At 50.2% G+C, this 14587-nt stretch overlaps 2 protein-coding genes and 1 non-coding gene across 6 annotated transcripts; 1 reads left to right on the plus strand and 2 right to left on the minus strand.

Annotated features, from left to right (window-relative positions):
- Window positions 1-4525: 4525 nt before the first annotated feature.
- LOC131183842 (regulator of cell cycle RGCC-like) lies at window positions 4526-7708 on the minus strand. 4 transcript variants are annotated; one of them, XR_009151853.1, is made up of 5 exons: window positions 7132-7708; window positions 6748-6906; window positions 6267-6359; window positions 5587-5854; window positions 4526-5473 (listed from the first exon to the last, which is right to left on the minus strand). XR_009151853.1 is itself a non-coding variant. In XM_058154562.1 (5 exons), the coding sequence occupies exons 1-5, from the start codon at window positions 7151-7153 to the stop codon at window positions 5466-5468; spliced, it is 345 nt and encodes a 114-aa protein (XP_058010545.1). In that variant the 5' UTR covers window positions 7154-7708; the 3' UTR covers window positions 4526-5465. The 4 variants fall into 4 exon arrangements, 3 of the variants coding, with proteins under 3 accessions (XP_058010545.1, XP_058010543.1, XP_058010542.1); XM_058154562.1 differs by having other exon boundaries at window positions 5792-5854; XM_058154560.1 differs by having other exon boundaries at window positions 4526-5854.
- Window positions 7397-7468, minus strand: TRNAE-UUC (transfer RNA glutamic acid (anticodon UUC)). The gene has a single exon. It is a non-coding gene; the product is annotated as a tRNA-Glu (tRNA).
- Window positions 7709-7893: 185 nt separating the features above from the next.
- Window positions 7894-14163, plus strand: LOC131183841 (ras-related GTP-binding protein A). Its single transcript, XM_058154558.1, has 10 exons — window positions 7894-8033; window positions 8183-8219; window positions 8291-8390; window positions 8647-8713; window positions 8979-9201; window positions 10446-10541; window positions 11744-11866; window positions 12355-12446; window positions 12972-13087; window positions 13678-14163. The coding sequence occupies exons 2-10, from the start codon at window positions 8190-8192 to the stop codon at window positions 13773-13775; spliced, it is 945 nt and encodes a 314-aa protein (XP_058010541.1). The 5' UTR covers window positions 7894-8033; window positions 8183-8189; the 3' UTR covers window positions 13776-14163.
- Window positions 14164-14587: the final 424 nt, after the last annotated feature.

Below are 14587 nucleotides of genomic sequence, written 5' to 3' on the forward strand. Positions count from 1 at the left end.
CCACATCATTTTATTCAAATTTTCAAAATATTTTTTCTCCAACTTTATCGAATCATTTGAAAGAGAAATAAAATTCTTGGTAATATATTCATCTTAATTAACACTATTCTTCCCATTAGTGATAATTGCAATTTTTTCCCATTTTTCCAAATTATCTCAATTTGATTTCTCAATTTATAGTAATTATCTTCCTTCACTGAAATACACCTTGAAGTTAATTGGATGCCCAAATATTTAACTTTCTTCACTACCTGAATATCTAACTTCTCCATTAGTTTTGTTTTTCTCTCATATTTTTAACTATAATTTTTGTTTTATCTTTATTGATTTTCAGGCCCCGCTACTTCTCCATTTTCCTCTATTTGCTCAATTAACTTTGGACCCGTTTCTATTAGTTCTTTCATAATAGATCATCTGCAAATCTTTTTTTTATTTTCATTCATTTTATTTCTTTATCTTATCTTATTTTTCTGTTTAAAATTTCTAGAGTAAAAATAAATAATAATGGAGATAATGGTTCCTTTTCTAATGTCCATTTTTTCTGTCATTTTACCATTTACAATTATCTTTGCCAATTGATCTTTATATATAGCTTTAACCATATTAATAAATCTATCCCCAAAGTCCATCTTATGTAGTTGTATAGTCATAAATTGCCAATTCACATTATCAAATGCTTTCGTGCATCTAAAAATAACAATGCCATTTGTTTCTCTGAATGTGCTAATATTCCAATGTATCCAATATGATTCGTATATTATCTCTGATCTGTCTTTCAGGTAAGAAACCATTCTGATCTGAATGTATAAACTCATTTAACAACCTCTTCAATCTTTGCACCATAACTGATGCAAATATTTTATAGTCTGCATTTAATACTGACATTGGTCTATAATTCTTTAGCTGTTGTAAATCTGATTCTTCTTTTGGTATAAGACTTATATATGCCTCCATCCATGAGTTCGGGACGTTGGCTTCTATTAATAAGTCATTAAATACTTGTAACATTGTATTACTTAATACATCTTGCAACTTTTTTTATTGAAAAAGTTTTAAAAAACAAACAAAATGTTTTCCCTTTCCCCCCCCTCCCCCCCTCAAAACCCCCTTCCCTCTCCCTTCACTCCATCCCCCCCCCCCAGCTTCCCGGGTCAATCACAAGGTATTATTACACATAAACCAAACATAGACTAAGATTTTCCCTTCTAATCCAATTAGCCTCATCCGAGTCTTTTCATTTCCTAACCTCCCCCATAACATTCTAAAATAATACATCCTAATTATTCAAAGGCAATCTGATATCTCTTAATCTGATATCTATTTTGTAAATAATCAATCCATTTTTTCCATTCAATTAAATATCTTTCCTGCGTATTGTCTTTCAAAAAGGCTGAGATTTTTGCCATCTCAGCCAAGTTGATAACTTTCAATATCCATTCTTCTATTGTAGGTAATTCTTTTTTCTTCCAATATTGTCCAATCAGCAGTCTTGCTGCTGTTATTAAGTTCAAGATCAATTTAGTCTCAGTCACTGTACAATCCGTTATAATTCCCAAAAGGAAAAATTGTGGCAGGAACTTTATCTTCTTCTTCAAGACATTTTGAATAATCCACCAAATTCTTATCCAAAAAGCCTTAATTTTCTTGCAAGTCCATCAAATATGAAAATATGTAGCATCATCACACTCACATCTCCAACATTTCGCTTGGATATCAGGATACATACATGATAATTTTTTGGGATCTAAATGCCATCTATAAAACATCTTATAAAAATTTTCTCTTAGATTCTGTGCTTGTGTAAACTTAACATTTCTAACCCAGATTTTCTGTGCCCATTTTATCATACAGTCCTTTACCAAATCCTTTTCCGAATCTATTTCAAGCAACACATTGTACAATCTCTTTATATGCTCCTGGATCTGATTTCTAATTTGCTTTATTAAATTTTCCTCCCTTTGCATTATACCAATTTTTTGATCTTTCCATCTAGCGCTTAGTTGCCCATATTGAAACCAAGTATATTTCCTCCCTTCTTCATTTAATACCTGTAAAGATTTTAATTGCAAGCTACCTCTTTCAGCATACAAGAGTTCTTTATAAGTAATCATTTCCTGTTTCTGTTCTATATTTATATTCTCTATTGCGTGTCTGGGGCTTGCCCATATAGGAATCTTATAGTCTAGTTTGTAGGAATATTTTTTCCAGACACGCAAAATACATCTTGCAACTTTTTATATAGTTCTGCTGGTAATCCATCTGGTTTTGGGGCTTTGCCATTCTTCTGTTTTTTTAATTCCCTTCCTCAATTCCATCATGGATATTCTTTCTTTTGCTTCTCAACTGGGGTTTCACCGGAAATCCCCCAATGAACCCAAATGCCTTCCTTAGGACAGAAGTTGCCTGACTTCTGACTTCCCACTGCAGCGTCACTCCTCATCTCCACTTCCTGCTTCAGAAAGGAAAATGCCAAAGAGAAAGGAATTGAAATTGCAACTTCAGCCTGGGGGAGGAGGGGGGATTTTCAGAGGTCATTGTCACCACCCGCTCCCCTCCCCCACTGCAAGCCAGCCTTCTAAATTGTTTCATGGAAACCTTACTGGTTTCCATGAAACCAGCTTGAGCTGAAGAACTCCTCACCCTGAGATCAGGCAATGGCAGCCCCAGAGGTGCTTTTTCAAGGGGCAACTGCACTTCCTTGCTTTTCTTTGAAGACATTTCACTTCTCGTCCAAGAAGCTGCAAAAGCACCTCTGGGACAACCATGACCTGGATGACTGAGACTCTCCATAGACATGGCAAGGGCAGGATTACCTGCTGAGCCAGGGAGGCAGTTGGCTATCAATGCTCACTAGTCATGATAAGGCCACAGGCAGCCACGGGTGTAGCTGAGTATGCAGACGTGCACATAAGATAGTGGGGAAGTGAGCAGGAAGAGCCCTATTTTGCCCCTGGGCTAACTGAAGCTCAGGAGCCAGGTTGTCCTAAGAAGGCACACAGCCCCACAGGGCAGAATTGTGCCCCAATGAAAGGTGAGGCTGGGGGCTCACTTGCCTATGTTGCAACCACTTTGTGACCTGGAGGAGGCAGCACCAGGCCAGCCCAGGGAGAATCAGACAGACAGACAGGGCCCCCTGTCCTGAGTGTCCACACCAGAATCATCTGGATGGCAACCCACTGGGGCCAAGGCTGAGACTTGCTTGCCAAGAGATGTGGCTGCCAGCGTGGTGGTTTAGAAACCGTGTTTTTGGGCTCAGTGTTTCTGTTAATCAGCCACTCGGGGTTTATTCTGCAGCGACGGTTTAGCATTATGCATGCACTAGCCACTGCCTTCTTCTTTGGAGTTTGTAGCCCTGTGAGTTTGAACACAGCACATTGGGATAGTGTGGAAGGCCCACAGGACAAGAGACCCTACCTCAGACATCTACCAAGGAGTGACACCCTTTTTAAAAACACCTGGAAGATTTCTAATTTGTTTTTTTTTTAATCTAATGTTTGCTCGGACAGGAGGGGGGTGAATGCCCCCGAGGTCTCTGTGGGGCTAGCCACCTCAGTCTCTGGATGCTGACCAGGGGCTTCTCTACCCCAGCAGAAAGGAATTTTTGGGCGCTCCCTCCGCCTGGGTTTCTCTTCACCTTCCCAGTTCCCAGCAGGAGAACTCGGCGGTCCAGGGTTCCGAGAGGAGCCGCTGCTTTCCCAGTGGGCTTCTCCCTTCGGCAGTGGCTCCGTGCAGCCCCAGGGCGGGTGTGGAGTCTCGCCCACGGGTAAGGCGATGTTCTGCGGGTTGGGCGCTTGCTGGCTCCATCCTAGAACTTCCGAAGGAAGGGAGTCGGAGGCGATGCTCCAGGTAACTGCCTCTTTCTTCCGCTGAAGCCCAATTGCAAGCCGATTCTAAGCAACCGTCTCTTGAGGCTGAAGCCACTGAGGCCGAGCGTGAAGAACCGCGAGCCCCTTCTTCCTTGCGGCAGGAGCACGAGCATCCTGGGGGCGGGGGGCGCCTCTCCCTCCCGCTTTCTGAAAGAGGACAGTCCCAGAAGCTACCGTCCACCCCAAGCTCCCGGCAGGTTACAAGCGCTCTGCTCCCCTTTCCACGAGCACGGGACGGGCGGCTGGAAAGCCGGCGCTACTCAAAGCCGCCCGTGGGCTGCGGAAGTGGCTCGTCTCAAGATAGGGGCGCTCCGAGCCGCGCTGCTCCCTTCCCCGTCCACCCACGCGCTGCCGTGGCATCTCGGGCTCCCTTGCAGCTCTGCAGCCAAGCACGGCTTAAAGAGCGCTCTCTCAACGGCCGGCCGGCTGGCATCCCCTCGGTTATCCTGGGCAGAGAGCGACGTGTGAGCACCCGGGGACAAGCGCGGCTTCTGAGAGGCGTTTGAGAAGCAGCAACAGCTGCAGCAGCTGGCCCGGGCTCTAGCAACAGTAAGGAGAAATGGGTGCCACAGCCCAGCAAGCTAGAAAAGCTCCCGGAGCAGAGAATTAAAGGCAGCATCGAGCGTAAAGAGCAAGGAATAAGAACTTCCTTTTATTCCACCTTATAAATCTTTGGATACATGCTTGTTTTTTGTTTCTCTTTCGGCATTTATTTCATTGCCTAAGGTGGTCAGCTATGAATTCTTCTACAGCCAAACCCACGAAGACAATAGCATTTTATTTACATTTATTTAAAATATTTAAAATACAGCAATCCATCTTAAAACTAGAACTCTGGGAGGCTTACAACCATAGAATAGTATTATACAAAAAATAAAAACCAGAATCAATAAAACCCCAACCTTGGCACAACTCATCTCCTCCAATGAGACTCCTAACTCTCCTCCCCCTCCCACCACCACCTGGTTGAAAAGCCAGCCCCTCCCCACTTCTCTCCATGTGGCCTTTCAGGAGCTCCATGTAGAAAGAGATGCAGCTCCTCTGACCAGAGCCCACTCCAAACTCAGCAGTCAAGCAACCAGACAGACATTCCCCTACCCAGATTTTCCCCTCCATATCAACAGTCCCACTGAAGAAGCTGGGAGGGCCCCCCAGGCCAGAGGGTGGCTGTACTCGCCTGCCCTGCCCAGGCCATTCCTCTGCAGCAGAACCCGCCCAGGCTGGGGAAAAAGCAGCACCCTGTTGGGGCTCCGGCTTCAGCTCCCAAGGAGGCTCTTTGGGGCTCCCTCCCCTCCCCTCCACACAGCTTGTCACAATGAAGCCAAGTAATCCGGCTTTCTCCTCAATTTCAAAAATCAATCCAATGGCAGAAGACTTTTGGGATCCAGACTTACTGGATTTCTGCTTTGACTTCTAGACCCGAAAGGTGATCCCTTCCCTGCAGAAAAACCAGCTGCAGAGTAGGCTGGCTTTGGAAGCAGCCATAGCTGATACATCAGGCATTTTGGTGGGGGGTTTCTCCCAGGGAAAAAAAGGCTGAGTCCATTCAGCATATCAGCAGGCAAATTTTCATCTTGAAGAGCACAGGAGGAAAGCTGGTCACATTTCTGCAAGAAAGGAATAACTGGGCTAAAACAAAGACCCCTCCAGACCTTCTGCCTTGGGCCCTTCCCAGCCTCCTCTACATCAGTCAGAGACCGCAGAGACCCAGGATACCCACCATGTTCCAAGATGATTGGAAGGCTTCATCAGTCACCAACCTCAGCGGGAACTTAACAAAGTACCTCTCTGAAAGCCCAGAGATCCTACAAATGCCTCTGCAGCACCATTTGTGCCCCAAGGGCTCTCCAGAAGCCCCCGCAGGCAAAGCCTGGTTCACCAGAGGATCCTTTGGGCTTCCTACAGGGCCCAGATCCCACACCTACCCTTCAGGATTTGGTCGAGGTCTGCAATGAATGCTTCCAGTTCGCGGGTGTCTCCAAGCTTAGCTACAAGATAAGACGAGTCAACTTGTCAGTTTCCTCACCCTAACAAATCTTGATTGAGCCAAAGATCAGAGCAAATAAAAGATTGGAATAATTGGATCTCAGCAATACCAAAAGGGAAAAAAAAGAACCAAATTAAAACTTCAATCATGGTGAGGTTTATTCTCTCTTAGTCATGAAGGTGGAACACAGACTGGTGGAAGGAGAGAGGGAGAGCGAACCATCCCAAGGAGTCAAATGGCTCCAGAGGGGATCTGTTTTTACTCCATTTGGGGGACTTGGCCCTCCAAGGACAATAAGAGAGCCCCAGGTTGTTGCCTCTGGTCCACAAATGGAAACACAGGTCCGCCTTGTAGCACCAAGGCAGCTCTCCTAAGTTTGCCCGCATCCTCTCCCTTGGGATCCCAAGTTGCACCTGTGGAGCAAGGAATCTGGGAAGAAGCCACACCAGCCATGAGATCCTCCTGGCTGCTGTTCAGGCTGCTGCTGGGAGAGATGCTTTTGCCTGCTGGGAAAGCAAAGAGAGACGCTCGCTCAGCTGGCGGCCTCCCTCCCCCTCGAAGGCTGCTCTCTTCGGCAAATGGTGGGAGAGAAAGCCGAAGAGGCAGCAGCTCATCAGCCCAGCCAGTCGGCGGGGGGGGGGGGGAGAAAAAAAGCGCATTTAATCATTTATCGGCCTCTCTGATGGTTGCTGACTTCAAAGAGAAGCAACTTATCAGGGGAGGGAGGTGGCTGCGCTTCTCCAGGGTTGGACAGCCAGGCAGAAAGCCGAGCGAGCGGGGCGCTTTCACAGTCCCAGGCGCAGCCCCCCAAAACCGGAGGGGAGCTGAAGCGAGAGGATTTCCCCCTGTCCCGCCCGCCTCCCGCGTTGCCCCCTGGAAGAAGCGGGCGCTCACTTCCAGAGCCGTCGCAGTCGCTGCCGCACAGGCTGCGCTGGAGCCCCGTCTTCAAAGTCTGCAGGGGCGCCTCGGGCCGAGAAGAGCCTCGCTGCTCGAAGTCCCGGACCGCGTGGTCAAACTCCAGCAAGAAGGCCTCCAGGGAGTCGCTCGCCAGCCCTGCCGGGGGGTGGGACAGCAGCACGTTTTAGGGCGGCCAGAGTTCGCCCAGGACCCCCCGTCCCCCCTTTGGTCGGAAGTCGGGGGGTCTTTGCCGGCCCAGCTTCTCTCCCCTCCAGCGTCCGCCAGCATCCCAAAGACGCCACCTTCGCCGGGGGACTAGAAAAGCGAGAGGAAAGTCTGCAGCCCCCAGCAGACTCCGCTGCCGCCGCCCCACACACCCACCTCGCTCCTCGGCTGCCTCCATCGCCCTCTGGCCAGAGCAGCGCCGCAGGTGCGTTTTCTTCCCAAGGCCCCGCCCAGCGGAACCGGGCCGTCCAATCGTCGAGAGGGGCGATGCCTGCGGGCAGCTGATCCCCTCGGCTGCCTTGTCGGCCAAGAGGCTAAACCCTGATGAGGAGGCGCACTGGGATCTCGACCCGTGGCCGGTTCTCCAAGCAGCAGAGCTAGTAGGGCTTCGGAGGGGACCGGCAAAAAAAGAAGTCGCATCTTCCCATACCGGGAGTCGAACCCGGGCCGCCTGGGTGAAAACCAGGAATCCTAACCGCTAGACCATATGGGAAGCTGTAAGAAAAGTTGTGCCAGATCGCCTCATCTGCCAGGGACTGGGGTGTTCCGCCCTTACAGAAGTCTCCCTCGGCAGGAGCAGCGTATCCATAGCGCCGCCTGCGGGGCGCAGGAACAGAACACCGATCCGGGTTTCCACGTCCCAGGCCCCTCCCGAAACATCCTTCGCGCGCGAACAGCAAAACCGGCTTTGCTGCCATGGGGAACCGCCACTCCCATTGCGCAACAGCCGCCTTTCCTTTACAGAGCTCCGGAGAGTGCGGCACCCTCAAAAAACATGGCTTCCGCAGCTTCGCAGAGAGGGTCGCTCTAGGCAATACCGGCTCGGTGATCGGCGCGTCGCGTCACCTGACCGAAGGAGGGCGGAGTCTCCGGCGCGGCGGCGCGGCTCACGTGACTGTCCCGAGGTGCCGCGGTGGGTTGGGCTGTCCGGAGCCGGGCGAGGACGGGCGAGCGACGTACGCGAGGCTGGGGCTGTGAGGCCTACGAGAAGCAGGACGACGACGCGGAGCGGCTGCTGCCCCTGCGCCCCTCGGCCTCAGGGCTAGTCCGGAGCACAGGTGGGGTCTCCCGCCCGCCCGCGGTTCCGCACCTGGCCGGGGACGAAGGGACAGGCCGCGGGGCCCGAGCGCCAAGCGGGGCGGGCGAGGAAGGGCGCGGGCTGCCCGGCCCCTCGTCGCCCGCTGACGCCCCCCGCGTGTCTTTGCAGGCGTGGGATGCCGAACGCAGCAGCCATGAAGAAGAAGGTAAGGCGGGGGCGGCTGGGGGCCGGGGGCGTCTCCGCAGCGGCAACGTCGCCTCTTCTCCCGCCGCCCAGGTGCTGCTGATGGGGAAAAGCGGCTCTGGCAAGACCAGCATGCGCTCCATCATCTTCGCCAACTACATCGCGCGGGACACGCGTCGCCTGGGAGCTACAAGTGAGGCGGGAAGCAGAGTCGACGGGCGGGGGGGGGCTGCTCGAGAAGGGGGGGGTGGAGACCCCGGGCGAGCATCCCCCCCTCGACCGGGAACAGCGCGGCGTTTGTTGGTTTATTGGGTTCTTGCCTGGACTCAACTCCTTCAACAGACCATGATTAAGCAAACCGGCTTTTCTGTGCTTTACCCCAGGTTCCTTCTGATGTTGCTGGGGATTGTTTCCCTGTCTCTCTAATTCACTTCTCTCCTCCTTTCTAGTTGACGTGGAGCATTCGCATGTTCGGTTTCTGGGCAACCTGGTATTAAACCTGTGGGACTGTGGCGGGTAATTATTTCGTCTACCCTTTTGCTACTTCCAGGAGGTGGGGTGCCGAGGGCCCAGGAGAGCCCAGTTAAGGACTCCAGGGAGTTCAGCGGGGGCCTCCCTGGGACCCTCGGCTGGTAGATCAGAGCAGAAGCAGCCCTCTTATCTGGAAATGGGGAAGGAATCTCTCCTCCCAGGAGCAGGTCCCCAGCTGAGTGCTCCTCTTCCCCTTTCTCCCTTTCTGTCTGACTCTGACTTCTGTTGTGGGTGGCTCTTCTCCTTCCAGCCAGGACACCTTCATGGAGAACTACTTCACCAGTCAGCGTGACAACATCTTTCGCAATGTGGAGGTCCTTATTTACGTCTTTGATGTGGAAAGCAGAGAGCTGGAGAAAGACATGCACTACTATCAGTCCTGCTTGGAGGCCATTCTCCAGAATTCTCCCGATGCCAAGATTTTCTGCCTTGTCCACAAAATGGATTTAGTACAAGAGGACCAGCGCGACCTGGTGAGGGTCAGCCTCCAGATAAAACAGGAGGTTTCTCTTTCGGTCAAAGGGCAGGAACTGTAGCCCTTGGGAGGTGACAAGGCCATCCTCCCTCCTGGCTTTCGCTCTGGGTCTGCACTGCTGCACTTGGTAGAGTTAGTGCGGTTCCATCTGCTAAAGCAGGGGTCACCAACCTTTTGGATCTCAGGGACCACTAAATTCATAATTTAAAATCACGCGGACCACTAATACGATCTGCTTAATGACTGCCTGGTGGGTGTGACTGGGTGGGTGTGACTGGGTGGGTGGGCATGGCCAACTTGATGTCACTCATGTCGAGGGGCACCTCGCTGGCCTCTACTCACCACTCCTCCCCCAGCCACTGCTCGCCTGCCCGTCCGGGCTCCTTAGGGCCCCAACAGGAAGCAGTTGCTGGAGCTAAGCAGCCACCATGAGAAAGAGTTGGCAAAACAGCTCAGTTCAAATTGGATCTGACTGAGGAGGCTCAGCAGAAGCACCTCACTGAGGACTACAAGCATAGGCTTTCCAAACAGAGGGAAGACCTGTAGGAGTGCAAGGCCAGGTACCAGCAACTGGAGGCTCAGTGGGCTGAGATGGTCAGCCAGTTCCAGCCCATGATGAAGTCCCACTGGAACAAAGCCCTCCGGCTCTTCGCCACCAGCAGCGCTTCCCTCCAGCCGTCGCCCAAAGCCCCGCACCAGGTGGTTGAAGCAGAATTTCTGCCCCCCTCCAACCCACACAAAAAGACCCTGAAGGGGGAGACTCTCTGCAGCAACACAAACGTTCATTGCACGTATCTGGCCCAGGGGCCATAGTTTGAGGATCCCTGATTTAATGCAATATAAAAAAATGCAAATAATTTTTCTGTGGACCACCAGTTAGTGACCTCTGTGTTAAAGCATTTAAGCTTCCCTCTTTCAGAAACTGCTGCTTTCCCATTTGCCTGTAGGCTTTGCCAAAATGTCTGCCGCCTCTACCAACATCCAATGACACAAACTCTCCAACCGCAGAACCTCCTGAGCCTGGGAGGTAGCTGTGGGCACATAGGCGGGGCTCCATTTTTGATCAGCTCTGGGAATTTCCCCCCTTTTTTTTTGTAGATTTCTTGCTGAGGCCTTTCCAGCTTGTCCCCTTTTCCCAGCAGTGCTGGCCTTGGTGAGATAATTGCGAACCTCTCTCTCAGCTTTGTTGGTGAGGCTTATATTGATTAGGGAAATTTGTCTCCTTTTGTTCACTTTTGTTAGATTTTCAAGGAACGGGAAGAGGATTTAAAGCGGTTGTCCCGCCCGTTGGAATGCTCTTGCTTCAGAACGTCCATCTGGGATGAGACTCTATACAAGGTTTGTTCTTCTGTGCCACCATGGTGGCTAACCGTGACCAAGTTATAAGCCACAAGCTGGAGGAAGCCTTGGGCTCAGATCCTCGCTTACCTACAGTAGTGGCCAAAATTGTGAAAACCTTTTGAAAAAAGTGTATTTTCTAAAACTAGCTAATAAGACCACTTTTTTTGGAGTACTACCATTATTTATCAATGGAAAGAAAATTTAATCAAGAATGTAATGCAATAACTTTTATGAAGGATTTGCTTATAGAATAGCAGTTACAGTATAAAGAAGAAAAGTAAAATGCGTAGAAAAAATGAGATATACAAAAATTATCACGTCAATTAATACTTAGTTGGGTAAACTTTAGCATGAATGACAGCCTTACAAGGTCTTCCCATGGAGTGAACCAAGTCTTTTAGTTCTGCAGCTGTTATCATGTGGAACCAAGACTGAATAATTGCTTCTATTAACTGGGTTTTATTGCTGGGTTGCTTCTGACTAACAAGTTTCTTCAGTTGGCTCCATAGATTTTCAATTGGGTTAAGGTCTGGGCTATTCCCAGGCCATTCCAGCAGTGGAATATGATTATCTTGAAGCTCCAAAAAAAAGTGGTGTTATTAGCCATCAGACCTCAAAAATACACTTTTCCCAAAAGTAGGGGGCCGGTTTAGCTCTGCCTGGTAAGGCCTGTTATTAAGAACACAAAGCCTGCAATTACTGCAGGTTCGAGCCCGGCCCAAGGTTGACTCAGCCTTCCATCCTTTATAAGGTAGGTAAAATGAGGACCCAGATTGTTGGGGGGGCAATAAGTTGACTTTGTAAATATATACAAATAGAATGAGACTATTGCCCTATACATTGTAAGCCGCCCTGAGTCTTCGGAGAAGGGCGGGGTATAAATGTAAACAAAAAAAAAAAAAGGTTTCTACATATGACTGTATGGACTGTAAAAGTGGAGTCTTCAGTTTATGAGCAGTAGGTGAAGTTTTACAGCAGCTCCCACTTCTGCCCCGTCTATAGCTTCTCAAATCCCTCTGGGCTGTGGGGTAACAGAGATGCAAACTGGGCTGTTTTGTCTGGAGGCAAGACCCTCCCTCTAAATGGTGCTTTCCTCCATTTGCTGACTGCCAAGAGGAGGGTCCTGCTGCCCCTTCACTTTGGGTCAATCTCAGGATGGGCCAGGAGTTCAGCTGCCTTCTGTGCTTCCTCTTTGGCAGGCATGGTCCAGCATAGTCTACCAGCTTATTCCCAATGTCCAGCAGCTGGAAACGAACCTCAGGAATTTTGCTCAGATCATTGAAGCTGATGAAGTTCTTCTGTTTGAAAGAGCCACATTTTTGGTAAGCAAGAAGATGGACTAGCCTCCAGGGATGGAGCCCACCTTGGGCATGGATCGGGGAGGGGCTCCCCCAAGCCTCCCACATGTCTTGCTCCGATTTCTAAAATGAGAAGTCAGGCTGTTCCATTGTGAGAATAGGCCTCCATGCATTCTGTTGGTCCCACACACTGATAGTCTTGTGGCGGGCATAGCTTGAACTCTGGTTCTCTGTGGCCACTTGGAGAACCATGGTGCCCAGCTCTACTGGATGGCAAAGCTCTTCCATATGGGCTTTTGTGAGGAATCCACCCACCCACCCCTTTCTCCTCTGTGGTTCTGCCATGATGGTGGGTGCGTATGGATTGTGTCTGGGGAATGTCCTTGGGGCCCCCTGAAGACTCAGTATGCTTCAGATGCTTCATCTTTCTTCTCATGGCTGAGAGTTTGGTCCTCGGCTGAATTCTTGCTTGGCTCAAAGCCAGCCTGATGCTTCTATGCCTCCTCTTGTAGGTCATTTCACACTACCAGTGTAAAGAGCAGCGGGACATTCACCGGTTTGAGAAAATCAGCAACATCATTAAGCAGTTCAAGCTGAGCTGCAGGTGAGAGCACAGGGTATGGGCGACTTCCCAGAGGGAACCTTGGTTGCTCCCAGATGCTGGCCCTGGCAGGTCGATCGTGACAGCTTCCTCTGAATTAGCCCATGGCACCTGGGTGGCCTCTAGATCTGCCAGGCTGGGCGGGGGTCATTTCTACGTAGAGAAAGCAGAGCATTACTCCCCAGGACTCAGCAGGTAAGAGAGAGAGGCTGCCTTCTGAAGGAGCCAGATCCGTTGCCTGCACCCAATGGGCAGGCCAGCCCATGTTTTGCACTTTTACCCATGAGAATGTCCATTGCCATTCTCATTGACCCCATGGGGGTCCTGGAGCCCATCCAGGCCATTTTATCTCGGCTGTTTTTGACTGGCAGAAGGAGGCTTTTCATTGGAGTGGGATTGCCTTTCTCTGGAATTCATGGACAAGGAAAGGCCTCTGGGCAATGAGGGGAGGGAGGTCTGAAGACTAAGGAGCCTATTCGGGATAGAACAATTAACATTCTCCCCCCTCATTTCTCCCACCACCACCAGTAAGTTGGCTGCATCTTTCCAGAGCATGGAAGTGAGGAATTCCAACTTTGCTGATTTCATTGACATCTTCACATCAAACACCTACGTGATGGTCGTCATGTCAGATCCTTCCATACGTAAGTTGGAGAGCAGGGCTCTTCCTGTTCAGCCTGACCTTTGAGGCAGGGGTGAAATGTAAAAATTGTTACTACCGGTTCTGTGGGCGTGGCTTGGTTGGGGGGGTGTAATGTGACTGGGTGGGCGTGGCCACTTTTTTCTCTGCTTTTAAAAGCATTTTTTCTATAACCTCTTCGGCCCAAGAGTTGTAGAAAAAATGCTTTTAAAAGGTTCTGACGATCCCAGCTGAGCCGCATGATCATCAGAGGCTTTTTTTTTCACTTTTAAAAGCATTTTTTTGTCTGAAGAAAAAATGCTTTTAAAAGTAAAAAAAAAAAGCCTCTAATGACCGGGTAGCTCAGCTGGGCATGGGGGGGGGAGGGATTTTTGCTACCGGTTCTCTGAACCATCCACTGCCATCACTACCGGATCAGGTAATCCGGTCCGAACTGGGAGCATTTCACCCCTGCTTTGGGGGCTCCCAGTCTAGGGAATGTTCGTCTGCTGTGCCAGAGGGGAGCCTGCCCTTCCTGTCCCTCAACAAGCCCTTGTCACAGAGCCCGCCCGGTCATGCGGATGGTATCACCTCCTCGGTCCTCCTCTCTTCCAGCTTCTGCAGCAACGCTGATCAACATCCGAAATGCCAGGAAACACTTTGAGAAGCTGGAAAGGGTGGATGGGCCCAAGCACAGCCTGCTGGTGCGCTGAGCTCCTCTCTGGGTATAGCCAGAGGAGAAGCTGCGCTCTATTCCTCAGAGACCTCAACCATGGTGGGTGTTTTGTGGGCTTTGAAATGCGTGCACTCCTTTCCACTGCTCTCTTCTTCTTTTCATCTTGGATGCTGGTCTCCCCGGCGGTGTTGGGCACACGGTGGACCTTCTGGACCTCCCGCTGCTGCTGCTGCCGCCACTGCCACTGCTGCCGTGGCGCGGAAGGTCCGAATGTCACGGACATCATAACCCTTTCCTACTTTCCCATTCTGTTTCAAATGACAATAAACTACAAAGTTGGGATACTTGCTATTTTATCAACAAGTTGCTAGAGTATGTTTATAAATCTTGTCTTCAATCATGACAATAAATTTTGTTACCAAGGACGTCTGGATGTCTTCCTCTCTCTCTCTCTCTCTCTCTCTCCCTCCCTCCCTTCTCCCACCTGTTGTGTGCTGCATAGCATGAACCTTTGGCCCCTTCTTGGCTCTGCCTGGAAGTTTGGTGTTTTTCCAAGGGCCAAGGTGGGCCCTTCCCACGAATACTCCAGGAAAGCTTTCCAACTGCCTGAGGACCAGACCCAGGGACCAGACACCAAGTCCACGGAGGGTTCCTGGAGAGCTGAACCCAGTTCAGTCGGCCCTCGGATTTCTTTCCTGAATTTAAATAATTGCCAGTATTGCATCAATTTCCTTGGGAAGACCATTCCCCAGCTGATCAGAACAAAGGTTCTGGAGATGATCCAGCCCTGCATGGGGGCTCATCTGGTCAGCAGCTTAGGCCTGCACCCCGGGAGTCTTGCCTGCTAGA

This window comes from Ahaetulla prasina, chromosome 11, assembly GCF_028640845.1.
Source record: "Ahaetulla prasina isolate Xishuangbanna chromosome 11, ASM2864084v1, whole genome shotgun sequence".
Lineage (NCBI taxonomy): Eukaryota > Metazoa > Chordata > Lepidosauria > Squamata > Colubridae > Ahaetulla > Ahaetulla prasina.